Source organism: Lipotes vexillifer, unplaced genomic scaffold (assembly GCF_000442215.2).
Source record: "Lipotes vexillifer unplaced genomic scaffold, Lipotes_vexillifer_v1.1 scaffold685, whole genome shotgun sequence".
Lineage (NCBI taxonomy): Eukaryota > Metazoa > Chordata > Mammalia > Artiodactyla > Lipotidae > Lipotes > Lipotes vexillifer.
Window position 1 is genome coordinate 1,796,911 of NW_006771436.1, and position 15,331 is coordinate 1,812,241.

Consider the following 15,331-nt stretch of genomic DNA (forward strand, 5'->3'; position numbering starts at 1 on the left):
ACTGTTGTGGCCTCTACCGTTGCGGAGCACAGGCTCCGGACGCGCAGGCTCAGCCGCCGGCCATGGCTCACGGGCGCAGCTGCTCGGCGGCACGTGGGATCTTCCCGGACCGGGGCACGAACCCGCGTCACCTGCATCAGCAGGCGGACTCTCAACCACTGCGCCACCAGGGAAGCCCTGGGCAATTCTTAAACATCTTTACTTCCACTACAGCTCTTTACAGTGGGTCTGGCATGTAGCTGCCACTCAGTAAATGTGAGTAAACCAATACTGGAGACTTCAGCCTACTAAGTCTCTGACACATGCAGTCATGGTGCCAGTTACATCCACTCCCTCCACTGGAACAGGACAGATGGCTCAGGCTACGAGGAAAGTTGTTAAGCAGAGGAGTGGGTTAGCAGATTCTTAAAACTTGGGACCATTGGGCTTCCCTGGTGGCGCAGTGGTTGAGAATCCGCCTGCCAATTCAGGGGACATGGGTTCGAGCCCTGGTCCAGGAAGATCCCACATGCCACGGAGTAACTAAGCCTGCGTGCCACAGCTACTGAGCCTACGCTCCAGAGCCCGTGAGCCACAACTACTGAAGCCCGCACGCCTAGAGCCCATGCTCTGCAACAGGAGAAGCCACTGCAATGAGAAGCCCGCACACTGCAACAAAGAGTAGCCTCCGCTGGCTGCATGGAAGACCCAACACAGCCAAAAATAAATAAATAAATAAATTTAAATTAAAAAAAAACTTGGGACCGTGTCAGCAACTGTTCCATCTGTAGGGAGACAGCGTAGATGTTCTCTTAAATGATCCTACTCTATTTATAGTCTTTTGGCACAGAATGTTCTGCTACCTCACTTGAGATTGTTCCTTTAGGACTAAGAAAAGGAGAAAGCAAAGCAAACCAGCAATCACATTTGATTGTCTCCAGTCCTAAGGAGCTTGGGGCATGCTCATTAAGGCATAACACCTGATGGGGGGTCCAGCAGGGACTCCTACTCAAGGACACAGTAAAGGAAGCAAAGGCAATCAACCCAAGCAGTACTGAAGAAGATAGGATGGAAAGGACTTTTTTATTTTCCCAGATCTTCAGGCAACCTCACCAAGCAGGAGGTTGCATGCAGGTGAGTATGAAACTAAGAAAAATACAAGGCTTAAAAAGTATTGTGCATTATATTTCTTCAATCTCTGGTAGGCCAGGAGCCCAAGGTCAGTCTGGCAGGAAGCTGAGAGGACTGCCTGGTCCTGACAATCACACAATCTTCACAGTTTTGAGCATGTCTGACAGGACGTACGTGTCATCCCAGCCCTTTCCAGGCTTCCTCAGGGTTTGCTCCAAGGCCTGGGCCATTTCCAGCAGCTCTGGCGTGGCAAGTTTCCGCTCAGGGTGCGGCTGACAGAACAGGATCTCGTTTACTTCACCCTCAATTCGCCGGACATACAGGAGGGGGAACACCGCCTTGAGCCCAGCCAGCACTGAGTCCTTTAGCCCTAGGTCTCGGCACACGAGGTTGAGGATAAAGACACCTGTAGGGTGGGGAGGAAAGGGTCAGAATGACCTTGGTTCAGGGGACATGTTGGAGACAAGGTTCAGCTCTGAGGAATATAGCCATTCCTGCCCCAGGGAGGCTGGTGGACCAAAGAACACACCTACAGCGGCAGTGACTTTGCAGAGAACACACAGCATACAAAGGCAGGAAGAGAAAAGCGTGGGGGATGCGTGAACCATGAGAAAACTTCAAGCTAATTTCTTGTTCTTTTGTGCTGCTAACAAATGTTACCATTCTCCATGCTTCAGTTTCACAAAAGATTGCTTTGAGAAAGAAGTAATTAATACCCCCAAGTAAGAATGTAGCAATTCCACAGAGAGATTATGTTCTTGATGTATATATCACATGCCTTCACTGGCAACAGTTAAGGGTTCTAAATCAACTCTGTTCACCACAGTACCTTAGCCAAATCAAAATGCCTGGGAGGCAGTGAACTTAAGGATTAAGAGCTCCAGCTTTCAAGTCACAAGGATCAGGGTTGGAGCCCTAGTTCTTGTCTTGTGTCACCTTGGCAAGTCTCTACTTCAGTTTCCTCATCTGAAAACAGGCTGCTATGAAGATGAAATCACATACTGCCCGGTCCAGGGCATGTGGGAAGAATTCAAATGGTCACTAGCGCCCCATGCTGGTGGGGATGTGAATTGCTACGACTACTTTGTAACTGTGTGGCAGCATCTACAAAAACAGAACATATGCATACTCTGTGATCCAGCAATTATAGCCCTACATCTATGCCCAACAGACCTGCACACACATTTCACCAAAAGGCATCTACTAGAACGTTAATGGCAACACTTCTTATAAAAACCCCAAATAGGAAACAACCCAAATGCCAAAAGCAGAATGGAGAAATAAATTGTGTATTACCCAGTGTCAACAACACTATGGGTTAATCTCACAAACATCATGCTGAGTGAAAGAAACAGAACATTCCGTATGGGCAAAACTATGCTGTGCTGATAGAAGTGAAGACAGTAGTTATCCCTGAGAGGACAAGTTACTGAAAGGAGGTAAGAGGTGGACTTCTGGGGCACTGGAAATGTTTGGTGTTGGTGCTGGTAAATGAATATGTTCAATTTGGGGAAACCGATCAAGGTACACACTTATGATACATGCATTTTTCATTAAAAAGAAAAATTTCCTTAAAGGGCCCATCCCTTCTCCCTCCCCAACCTTCTGTTCTTCATACCTTCAGGAGTCAAGATGCTTTTGACCTTCTGCAGGAAAGGCTGGGCCACAAACGCTGGGGGTGGACAACTCATTCCCAGGGTTGGGTCCTTACTGTCCACATCAAACATTATGACATCGTAGTGACGTCGTGCTGGGAAAGAGAAGCAAATGAGTCTTTGTCTCTGCTGGATAAAATAACACCATTTACATTCCTTCACCACATCTCCTCCGTGACCTGTGGTGGGCACAGGTGGCTAAGTCAGAAGGATGGCATGGAGGATGTGGTTTGCTTACAAGGGCACTTATGTCACAGTCCAGAGGAGACACGTCATCGGCGTTCTGCCGTGAGTACTCCACGTCTAAGATGGAGCCTCCATCTCATCTTCTTCCTCCACATTTTAAAGCCCTTTCCACAGACACACATTACTAGGGTCCACTCCAGCAGGATTACTGCTTGGTTAAGAGTCCATCTATACCAGTGATTTTCAATCCTGACAGAACATTAGAGTCAAATGGGAAAATTCTAAAGATTCAGAGAACCTGGGCTCCACTCCTAATCAACAGAGTTAAAACCCTGGGGTGGTGAGGAACAGATGGCAGGGGAGATGGGAAGCCTCCGGTGTACTTTTCTTAAGCTCCCCAGGTGATTCGAAATATAGTCAGAGTTGAGAACCATTGATCTAGACAAAGCAGCTGCCTCTGCCTTTAAGGGCTGACCCTGCAAATGGTAACTTTAACTTAACTCTGGAAACAGCATATGTTGCCTCCTAGGAGAAAGTGTTCTCAAATTAAAGTTAGCATATCTTTTCTAGCTGCTTGAACAATTACTGGCTCGAGAAAGAACTGATTTTGCTCAATGGGTGAGAAAGAACTGACGATGAATCTGATCCACTCCTTACTATAATGTTAGTTTTTACAAGGGGTAGGCCTGCAATACTAATGATGTGTTTTGGGCAAACTTTGAGACAGTGCTAATGATTATTCAATAAATATGTATTTACTTAGGACTACAGCATGTCCATCACTGTTCATAGCACAGATCTGATTTTGGTTTCTTCAAGAGCAGAACATGTTGGCTCATCAAAGTCCAAGGACAACCAAGGCCCACATTTGTGGCACTGAGCCCTCCAACAATCCGAAAGGTTGTTGTTAAGACGAAGGCCAGGGCTGTTCAAAACTGACTTAGAGGTAATAACAGCAGCAGCACATCATGGATTGAGTACCTACCATGTGCCTGGCACTGTTTTAAGTGCTTCACATGTATCAGCCCTGGGCCCCCAGACTGGTCCCAGCCTCAGAAAGTGAACCTGTGAAACTCTGATAGGGTTAAGTTCAGTTTGCAATTACATAAGACAGCATCTGTCCATTCCAGCACCAAAACACTTACCCCAGGCATCCCATTTTGCCACACCCTTCCTGGAAGATACTCTAACCCAGCGAGAACCAGAGCATCTATTATAGAATGAGCAGACCGGGAAGGGTGTGTGGCCTGGGCTCCCCAGGTTCACGTAGGACTGAACCAACCTAACTGATTTCTCCCTGAGGGGCTCATGTTCTTCAAAGCATCAGTCATCAGAAGCCTACATATTAAGCTGCAGAAGGATCAGGGGAGCTATTGTAAAGCATTAATATGCCTTTTGTCCAAGTCTGGGATACAAATTATTATAGCAAAATGGAGCCTTAATTCCAGTAGCAGCAAGGCTACTGGAATTCCCACTAACACCTGCATCATGGTTTAACCTCAGCACTATTGACATTTGGGCTAGATAATTCTTTATCATCAGTGGCTGTCCTGTGCATTGTAGGATGTTGAGCAGCACCCTTGGTCTCGACCCACCAGATGCCAGAAACACCCATACCTAATGGTTACAACAAAAAAGTGCCTGCGGACATTGTCCCTGAGGTTTAGAACCACTCATCTACATGAATGCTGTTTTGCTCTTTCTGGCTTCACCTCTAGCTGAAAGATTTACAAAACAACTTCCCAACACACCCCCCCAACATTTCTTCCCCTTTTCTTCACTCAGATACAGATTCTGGGTTTCTTGGGATGATGAGAAAGTGGCAAGGTTACAGGGTCAGAAGAGATTCAGAAGGGAAGCCCAGTCGTTTGTTAGCATCATTAGGGCAGGAAACGGTCTGTTTTGCTTGTTGCCATAGCCCAACCCCTAAGAGTACTGAGCATGTGGTTGACACTATATTTATTGAATAACTGTCAACAAATGAATGAACAAACGAACTGGTGAAAGACTGGGATGATGCAGATGCTGCCCTCTCAGAGATGAGATCTAGAAGCCCTTGCAGGCCTGACAACCTTGGATCAATCCTCCCTCAACACCCCTCCAAATTCTCCAATAGCAGTACCTTCTTCTTCTGCCAGGCTGGTAATATAGTCCAGGCCATCCGCGATGTAGACCTTCATACGGTCGCTCTGGGAGAAGCCAAACCACTGAGTGGCCACTTGCAACATGGAGGGGTCGATCTCCACAGCATCGATGCAGGACTTTGGGAAATGATCGTGGACAAAAAGGGGGAGGCTGCCCCCACCCAGGCCTACCACCAACAATCCCAGTGGGGTCTCTGTAATAAAGAATAAAAGCATCGTTTTACCACCTGCTCACTGTAAAGTTTTGTACCACACTTGGGGAGAGCGAAAGAGGGAGTCAGATTGTTGGTGCTGCCCAGGGGAAACAAGATTTAGAGACCTGGCCTCCCTTGTCTCTTTCTAGAAACTCGGGAGTCAATTTAACATCTGAAAATTCAACCCTGGCCTCACAATCCTTCCTTTACTAGATCCAGAAGATGAACCAGTGTATTATTATTATGGTGCCTTAAAGATCCCAAAGCACTCAGCTGACATCATAGCAATAACCCCCACCATAAGCATTATTAAACCCCTCTAGGAAACGGGAAGGACAATGGCCAACATCTTGTTTATGATCACAGGGAATGTAGATGTGATGCCCTCTGCTCAGCTTTCAACTCAAAGGCCACACTGCCTTCTCAGACACAGCCACCAAGTGAGGGCAATCCACCCAAGTTCCAGAAACCACAGGAAAACAAAGGCCCAAATCCTACACACAAGCACAGAAAAACCACAGCAACCACAGGGGATGAAAGGAAGGTAAGAAACAAGAAAGAATCACCAAAAGGAGACAGACCCTGAGGATTAAATGGAAGAACTGAGACTCTAGGGACATACATCAACACCAAGATAGATCAAATGTACAGCGTGTTCCAGTAAGACATACTTAGGGACTTCGGGTGAAGACAGTTACAAGAGTAGACAGAATCATGAACATTTTTGCTACTGTGGTCAGATCCAAACCTATTATTAGTGATAAGGCTATGACTGTACTATCTATACTATGTTTTTTCTTTTAAAGTAGAAATTCAAGATAGAATTACACCTAGTACTCAAATAATGCATCACTGAAAAGCCAGAAATTCTCCTAAAGTGCACAGGTATATTTCTCCGGAGATGTGATTTTTAAATATTCCATCTGGTTACATGGGTAAATGCATGTGCAAAAATTCATCAAGCTGAACAACTTAAGATCTGTATACTTTACAGATCTCATTGAATGTATTTTATACATTAACTTTTTAAACTGAGTATAGTTTATTTTACACTGATTTTTAAAATAAATGAATAGAGGAAAAAAATTTAGGTATCAGCACATGTAGCTGTTTCAAACAGTTTGAGTTTGAAGGAAAAGTTATTTGTATGTTCATGAATGTAGAAGATGGTTGGGAACAAGAAAGACATGACTATGTGTGCATCTGTTGTTCTATAATCATGGTTCTCAAACTGCAAGGCAGCTGACACTGATTACCTCTGTAACCTTACATGTTCCCTCTGTGGAAGGCAGTGGCGACCCCCTCACCTAGGAGCAGCTCCGGGTTTCTCAGCAGGGCAAGGCCGGCAATCATGGCTTTATGGTGTTCACAGCACAGGTAACTCTTATCAATGGACTGCCCCGGAGCTGCAGGGAGGTCCTCTGGAGTATCAGCAGGCCGCTGCTTCTTCCTGTCCTTTTTCCGTTTCTTCTGGGCTAGATCACAGACAGAGATGAATGAAGTCATATGCATGGTACACTACTCCTTGGAAAGTAAGGCACACCAGCAGCAGTATGCTGCAACTGGTTTAATGAGACTCGAGAACCCAATTGTGAAATATGCAGGAATTTTGTGAACTGGCTGACATGTTGGTGGCTTGAAATCTGGCCATGGTGGCCATTTTTATGCCACAGAAATTGGCAAACAGTGCATATCATGGCTTTTCTCCCCAAAGAGATGGCTGTTAAATATTTAACATACACCAGAGAGTCAGAAAAGGGAAGTGGTAAAGAAACACCCCAAAACTCAGAACATTGGGAAAACTCAAGTGAGGAGTACTAGTACCTCTCCTCTGGGAAATACAAAGCCACTAACAGGTGAGAAGTTTATTCATCAGTTCTTTTAGGGGAAAAAGGACTTGGTTTCCAACTACCTCCTCTATGCCAATTACTATACTAGGACTTTTGTAGCTTTGAAACAATCCTATATCAATGCTCTTATTCCAATTCTTGGCAGATGGAAAAACTGAAGATCTGAAGAGTTATTAATTAGGCCCAAATCAGTAGGCAATGCAGCCAGGATTTGAACCTGGGACTACCTGTCTGCAGCAGCTATCATCTTTCTACTACATCACACAGACAGTAATTCATACCACCCCACTGGACAAGGACATCACAAGTGTTCACAGAAGGGGGGAAATCGTACAAAAGGCCCCTCTACCCTCCCTCTACGTACTCCCTCAACTGCTCCAGGATAGAGTGAACAGATGGCTCTGGGGTTTTCCTAGGGACCAGCTGCACCATTGGGCACTGTAATGTAAGTGGAAGCGTGCTTTTCAGAGATGTTAAATTGCTTTTTAACACATTCTTCTTCTTGCTCACCAGTACTTCCATGAGGGAAATCATTCCCCTAAGAATTAAGTGATACTAAGAAGGCTTGATAACAGTGGGGAAAAAAACCAAAACCCAAATTGGAGGGCAAAATGTTCTTTGAAGCACTTTTACTGAGCTTTCAGTGAGATGAAACTGAACCAACCCGCAGCCCAAGTGACCCAATGACAGCACAGGAACCCAACAAATATGGGTGCACATGACCAGGGGACACCCCTCAAGAGGAGACCATCCTGCTGAGAATAACCTGATCCTGAGCTGTGGGCAAACCCATGACCTCATGAGGTTCTGAATACTCTCTTTTCATCCTCCTTCCAGATGGTCTTGCCAACAGGACAGCATCATCAAGCAAAGGGAATGACCGGCAATCAGGAGAGCCAATTTCAGATTCCAAGCCTGACTCTCTGGGCCTCTAAAGGGAAGTTATACTGGAGAAGCGGTGGGGAGGAATATTTTTCTACTCTATACCTGTGATCTGTGATTGATTACAATGAGTAAGTATTACTCTTATAATACAAACATATAATGCCCCGAGAAAATAAACGATTGCTCTCCCCATTAGTGGGTGTCTCTGAGCAGCACCTGGGAGACCACTTAAAAGAGAACATGGTAGGGGGCTTCCGTGGTGGCGCAGTGGTTAAGAATCCGCCTGCCAATGCAGGGGACACGGGTTTGATCCCTGGTCCGGGAAGATCCCACATGCCATGGAGCAACTAAGCCCATGGGCCACAACTACTGAGCCTGCGCTCTAGAGCCCGCAAGCCACAACTACTGAAGCCCGCACACCTAGTGCCTGTGCTCTGCAACAAGAGAGGCCACCACAATGAGAAGCCTGGGGAACCACAACGAAGAGTAGCCCCCGCTCACCACAGCTAGAGAAAGCCCACGCACAGCAACGAAGACCCAATGCAGCCAAAAATAAATTAATTAATTAATTAATTTTTTAAAAAAAGAGAGAACATGGTAGAGATCTACCCTGTCGAAGCCTGTAGCCACACGCCACTTGTGGCCATTTAAATTTAAATGTAAGTTCATCAGAATTAAAAAAGATTAAAGATTCAGTTCCTTAGTCACACCGGCCATGTTCCTAGTGCTCGGTAGCCACATATGGTTCATGGCTGTCACCCTGGGCAGCTAACTGGGTATTAAACATTTCCTTCACTGCAGAAAGTTCTACCAGACTAGGTGACCTCTAGGGCATCCAACAACTGTACAACCCTCTAAAACAGGTGCTAGGAGGTGGCCCCATGGAGGAGGGCAGGCCTACTAAATTAATATACAGACGTATATGGAGCAACTTGTAAAACACGTGGTCTTTGAACTGCAGGCATTAAAGTGATTATCACATTTGTCTGGTAAACCACCACCCCGGCTCCTTATCACTGCAGAGTCAGGCTTTGCTCAAGAACAGAACAACGACCTCCCTTCTGTTCATCGCCACTCACACCCTAAGAGCCCAGATGATAAGAGGACAACCCACAGAGCCGTGTGCCTCTGGTCACAGGTATCCGGGTCTGTCCTACAGCTCCGCCAAGCTCCCAGGTCTTTCTGACCACCCCAAATTGTCCAAACCACGTCCACGTGGGCCCCACCACTGTGCCCACGACGCCTCACCTCTGCGAGACACATCCTTCAGCAGCCTGGCTTCTGACTGCACCACGTTCCTGCTGCTGAGGAAGATCAGCCGCCGAAAGTAGCGCTTGTCATCCCCCTGCACATCCTCGATGACGTAGTCGCCACTCAAAGGGCTGCAGTCTTGGTGCTGAACAGTCCTAACCCCGATGTCCCCACCAACAGACAGGAAGGGTACCTGAAGGAAGAGCAGAGATGTGGTGAAAACACCAGCTCAACTGAGAAATACGAGAAATTATAATCCCTTCCCTTTGTGTGTATGTGAAGAATCCCCGCTCCAAGGTTCTGAGCAGCAACAACTCCGAAGATTTGCCATTTTGTTAAAGTATTCTTCTGGGGCGTTTGACTAGATCTCAAAAGGTTTAACTGATGTTTTTGAAAACCAACTGAACAACTAAAGATTCCCCAAACCATTCGTGAAATGCAGTTGGTTCTCCACAAGAAAAATATGAGTTTCTCAACAGTAATCCTTAAAAGGACTTTCAATAGTCCAAGACAATGAAAGCTAGAAGGAAGCCTCACGAAGGGACTAGAATCATGGGAGAAGGAATCTGAATAGGGATAAAGGTATCAAAATCCTTGGGGAAAGCAACCACTCCAAATTTGGCGAAGTGTCTCCCTTCCCCCAGTTATTCTTAACTTTTTTCTGCATTCTTCTAAACAGAAGAAAAAATTAGGAGGAAAAAATACATTTTTCCCCTAAACTTTTCCACTCCCTTCCCAATCTTCACATTTATTTCTTTTTAAAGACTTACAAGAGTATTGAATAATCATGAGGGACTCCTGACTTTGCAGAGATGTAGGCACTGTTGAGAGAAAGTCACAAATGAGCCTCCCCACAGGATCTGGGTCTCTCTGATGGGACACCAACCCAAAGTCTTCCAGAAAGCATCAAATACATATTCATCTGTAAGCACAAGCCAGCCTAGTGGGCAGAACCACAAGCTGGGAACCCAGGAGCCTGGGTTCTTCTTTTCAGTTCTGTTACTACAGCATCAAGCTTTCAGGTACCTTGTCTTTCCCATCTATCAAGAAGGATAAACTCCTTTCCATAAAGCCCTTGCAATAAAGTCACCTATTAATTACTCTGTCTTGTGAGCAGGATAGTACAAGACAGATGGCATCAACTGATAATACCATATCAGCTTTTTGGCAAAAACCTTCATTTTCCTTCCCAGCAGAACATCAGACCAGCAATGTTAATATCCTGAAAATTAAGCTGAGCTGTTTTGGCCCTTTCCCATTCTACCTGATATAATGATGGTTCTAAGAAGCAAAATGGCCAAGGAAATCCTGTGTAAAGTGAGTTAGGAGAAATACAGCCTGAGTAATCTGCAGTGTACAGAGCTGGAGCCTGCAAGGTGGAGAGCACTTCCTTCATGCCATCCAGTGGCCCCACAGGCACAGATGCTACTGGGGTTCTCAATAAGGGCAACCGCTCACCTTCCACTCACTGCCTGGGACATAACTTCTGCTCACTTAGCTCTTAGCTGCTGACATGCCCTCCAGGAACAGACTAGGGTCACAGACCCTAGTCCTAGCTTCTGCCAAGATACCCTCTGCCTTCCTGGCTACTAATATGACTTCTCCAGAGACCCTGAAAACTGCTACCAAAGCTTTGTTACCTGCTGCTGGGCGGGCATCCCGGCCGGGGCCAGCTCCATGACTCTGGCCGACAGCTCAGCCTGGATGCTGTCCATGCCTTCGTACTGCTGACCTCGGTGAAGGGCCACTGTGATCAGCCTCCTGAAGCCCGCACTGGCTGCCAGCTGCTTCCGGCCCTCCTCCATGCCAAAGAGCCACTCGGTCTCCCGACCCTGGGGGACTGGAAAGAGGCATTTGTTGACAGGGAGTCCTGGGAAAAGTTCAAGCCCACAACCAATATGCCCCACATGGCAGAGAGCCAGCCCCTACCCAAGCCCAGCAACCCTTCCAACTGTGACCTACTGAGGGGCTATCAATCCCCAGTCAACAATGTCCACAGCAAAGCTGCCATCAGACCCATGGCAGGACCCAGCGTGGAAAAGAAGTGTGAGCGTGTATGTAAGGGGAGGGAGGCAAGTACCTAGTGCAAGAAAAATAGCAATAATGCTAACACTTCTTACATGCCAGGCATTATTACAAGCAGTTCACAAACAGAAACTAATCAAATCCTCACAACAGCCCAAGATGCAGGGAGTATTATTATTATTCCCATTTTATAAATGAGGAAATTAAGACACAGAAGTTACATTATTTGCCCAAGTTCACACAGCTCGTAACTGGTGAAGCCAGGGCTCAGCTCCAGGCAGTCCAGCCCCAGACTCCATGCTCGTATCCGCTGTGCTATTAGTTCTAATAGGTGCACAGTTAGGATAAGGAAATACTTGGAAAAATGGATTCGATGTCAGGGAACAAATTACCAGCATGATGTATCACCACCTCACGTTTGTCTAGAATATTCTACTTTTGAAAGCATTTCCTCATACTACCTCTTTTGATCATTACTAAGGTGAATCTGGTATCATTTACCCCTTTCAATAATAACACTAACATCTGTAAAACTTATCATGTGCCAGGCACCATTCAAAGAGCTTTTACACTTCTCACAATTACACAGTTAAGACCTCAATTTATAGATGAAGAAACTGAGGCACAGAAAGAACACTAACTTGTCCAATACCACCAGGAAGCGACTGAGCCAGGACTGGAAACTAAATAGTCTGGTTCCAGAGCTCACTTTTTTAGCTACTACTCTGTACTGCCTCTAAATTCAGCAGAGACGCACAGAAACTTCACCAGGTCACACAGCTTACAGGCTACAAGGCTGGGACTCCCTGTTGCTTCCACTACTCCTTGTTACAAAGTGACTAACATCTCTACAAATGCGGGACCTGACTAAATGTATCTATATTACTTCAAGCCTTTGCAATGGAAGATGAGAAGAAATAAACCTCAAATCCAAGCAGGCAGCTCCCCCTTCCTCATGCCTTGGCCAGTCTAACCTCTTCAAGCACCGCCCCCTGCAAGATAAAACCAGCCAAGGCATACCCATCCGCCAAAGCCCCAGCCCCAGCCCCTGTAAGCCAGCCCCCTCCAGGGAAGAGAGGGAGCAATCCCAACTCACTGATGAAAATGGCAAAATGACTGTCCCGCGATGGTTTCACAGTGGGGCTGTCCACCACGTGGAGGGTGTAGCGTGGCTCCCCCGTGTCCCCACTGCACAAGTCCAGAGACACACTCCCCAGCCCGGCCTTGCGGTACAGCTGGCTGCACAGCCAGGCATACTGCTGCCGCTCCCGCACCGCCTCAGCCAGCTGCTCTGCACTCTCCAGCCGCACAGGCTTGCCCTGCTCCTGAGCACACAGCTCAAAGATCTGAAGGGCAGAGCCAGGGACCGGCCTGAACTTGGTCATGATGAAGGCAAAGACAGGCAAGGAGAACCGAGGCTCTGCTTCCAACAGCTGGTCTTGGCTGTTGGCCACCTGGTGCACCCTCACCATCCACCCCTCCCGAGAGAAGTGACCCACTGCTTTCTTCAGGACGTGAGCCTGAGCCAGGGAGATGCAGAGGTAGCGACCGCCCACCTGCAGGACACGGCCAACCTCAGCCAGCATCCTGTCCACCTGCTGCAGAGTCTCCTCCTCCTCATCTGTCAGGACAGCGTCCAGGGTGCCCTTGTCCAACACCACCTGGAATGAGGCATCGGGAAACTCCATCTGTGTCATGTCCATCTTCAAGAAGCTCATCTGGGGCCGTCGGCTGGCATTGCGTTCCTTCATTTGCTTGATGACGACCTCACTGATGTCAATGTTCACTATATCCTGATAGCCCACGTCATACAGCTGCTCGCTTAGCTCTGAGTTACCACACCCAATCACCAGCACCTAGGGGGAAAGAAAACAAGATGGAGGTGATCAAGGCAAAGGAGTGAGCTTCAGACACTTCAAGGAATCAAGTCTCACCCTGGCTGCTGTATGTTTTCAGAGGGCGAAGATGCTATGCCATGAGAGAGCACCATTACAAAGTGGATTCTAGGCTCCATCTTGAAACACCACTGATTAGAAGAACTCACTAGTAACAAACCACATTCCACTATAACAATGCAAGTTATGCAGAAACAAACTAACCGGGGTTGTTCTTTTCTCTGAATCAAGCGTTTATTAATCAACTGCAGGAACAAACTAATCATGGTTGTTCTTCTCTCTTAATCAAGAATTTATTATTCGGGGCTTCCCTGGTGGAGCAGTGGTTGAGAGTCCCCCTGCCGATGCAGGGGATGCGGGTTCGTGCCCCGGTCTGGGAGGATCCCGCATGCCGTGGAGCGGCTGGGCCCGTGGGCCATGGCCGCTGAGCCTGCGCGTCCGGAGCCTGTGCTCCGCAACGGGGGAGGCCGCAGCGGTGAGAGGCCCGCGTACCGCAAAAAAACCCCCCCAAAAAACAAAAAACACACTTGTTCAGGTCTTGGCCAAGGGCGTGGCGGGGGGGGGAAGCGAAAATGTGAAGAAATTTTCCCCTCCAAAAAAAAAAAAAAAAAAAAAAAAAGAATTTATTATTCAAGAATTGATAGGAAGTCACAGAATCCAAATACAGTAGTTATAACTGAAATCTCCTATTTGTTTTACTGTTGAAAACCTAGGTCTGGCATAATTCTATTCCACTCATGCCTTTGGCTCCAACTCATGATATTCTGCTATTTTCTGAAGCCAAACTTAAAACACAGGTTGTTGCCTCCCTCTCTGTGGAGGAATCTCCCATTGATCCTTCAAAATTCTGCCCTGATATCACCATCTCTGGAAAAGCATCGTACAATGACAAGTGCATAAGCTTTGGAGCTAGGTGGATCTAAGTTTAAATCCCCACACGACCACTTACTACATGTATGATCTTGGGCAAGAAACTGGCTCTCAGAGCGTCAGTTTCCTCATCTGTAGAATTCGTGTATTACCACTCACCTCAAGGTTTATTATGAGAACTCAATGACTGAGCAAACACACACACACACACACACAGCATAAGGTTTGACTCAAAGCTTCCTCCTCAAATCTTCGTTTTCTACCCTTCTTCCTTCCCTACTTCCACCTCTATCAAACCTCCTATTACTGTACTTGGCACTTTTCACTTCTGGAACGTGCCCAGGATTTATATGTTAATGCTCGTGTGGCTTAAGGGCTGAACACAGTCCCTGAAAGTCAGTGGGCCCACAACAAATATTTGATAACAGATTCATTTATCAGTAAAGCCACGGGTGCTGCCAGCTCCACGGGGATGCACAGTGACAGAAAAGCACACTTTCCTCACTAGGAAGAGATGTCTAGGTTGCACTACTAAAGAAGTGAGGTTATTCTTAATAACCTCACTTATTCTTCCAGTGAGGTTATTAATTCAAGAATGATCTGGGGGTGGAAGCTCTGTTATCTGAAAACGTTTAAAAGGATACTTTGTAATTACCTTTTAGCTAGAATGTTGCATGGAATCCTGAAAATATGGGCCTGTTTAGGGCCCCCCACGCCTGTCACCGTCTACCAAGTGCAGGATTTCTGTTATCAGTTCCTACCTTCCAGGGCACACACAGGGCTGCCAGGCCGCGCTTACCTTTTCCCTGGGCTTGATATATTTGTGCAGCAACCCGCACAGTTCCAGGTAGGTTCCATACCACTCGAAAGCTTTCTTTCCCCGCTGCTGGAAGAACTTCTCCCAATAGTCAATGGAGCCAAACTCCTTAGGGCTTTTAGGTAAGAGATTCATATTCCCACTGCTCGAGCTGCGTCTTCAAGACTCTCCTACTCCCAGTGCGGTACCATCCGAGGGGTTTCCCCACGCGCTGGTTCTGGGACACTGCAGCGGGAATTCTTTCCACGGACAAACAGCCACATTGACTTGTCCCTCACTCAAAACCCAAAGAGATGATCCTTACACGCCCACCGCACACGCAAGGCACTGAACCTAATAAACGCTCACCCCGTGTTCCATCCCAAAGCCCCAGACCCATGTGGGGAGGCCCTCACACTTTTTCAGAGCTCGGTTTCAGAACCGGCAATTATATCCGGGTACGACGCTTC

The 15,331-nt window shown here is 47.0% G+C and overlaps 1 protein-coding gene across 2 annotated transcripts; it reads right to left on the reverse strand.

Moving 5' to 3' along the window:
• Positions 1 to 1,031: 1,031 nt before the first annotated feature.
• Positions 1,032 to 15,321, reverse strand: METTL13 (methyltransferase 13, eEF1A N-terminus and K55). 2 transcript variants are annotated; one of them, XM_007446764.1, is made up of 8 exons: positions 14,865 to 15,321; positions 12,397 to 13,156; positions 10,916 to 11,115; positions 9,273 to 9,468; positions 6,597 to 6,764; positions 5,074 to 5,289; positions 2,729 to 2,860; positions 1,032 to 1,516 (listed from the first exon to the last, which is right to left on the reverse strand). In XM_007446764.1, exons 1-8 carry the CDS (start codon positions 15,015 to 15,017, stop codon positions 1,242 to 1,244), a joined length of 2,100 nt encoding a protein of 699 aa, XP_007446826.1. In that variant the 5' UTR covers positions 15,018 to 15,321; the 3' UTR covers positions 1,032 to 1,241. The 2 variants fall into 2 exon arrangements, with proteins under 2 accessions (XP_007446826.1, XP_007446827.1); XM_007446765.1 differs by having other exon boundaries at positions 1,033 to 1,516; positions 10,916 to 11,107; positions 12,857 to 13,156; positions 14,865 to 15,017.
• Positions 15,322 to 15,331: the final 10 nt, after the last annotated feature.

Coding starts and splice junctions, on each gene's coding strand:
- METTL13 (XM_007446764.1), bottom strand. CDS start 15,017: ATGAATCTCTTACCTAAAAGCCCTAAGGAGTTTGGCTCCATTGACTAT. Junction 9,469..10,915: donor GGATGCCCGCCCAGCAGCAG/GTAACAAAGCTT, acceptor CTCTTCCTTCAG/GTACCCTTCCTGTCTGTTGG. Junction 1,517..2,728: donor AAGCATCTTGACTCCTGAAG/GTATGAAGAACA, acceptor CCCACCCTACAG/GTGTCTTTATCCTCAACCTC.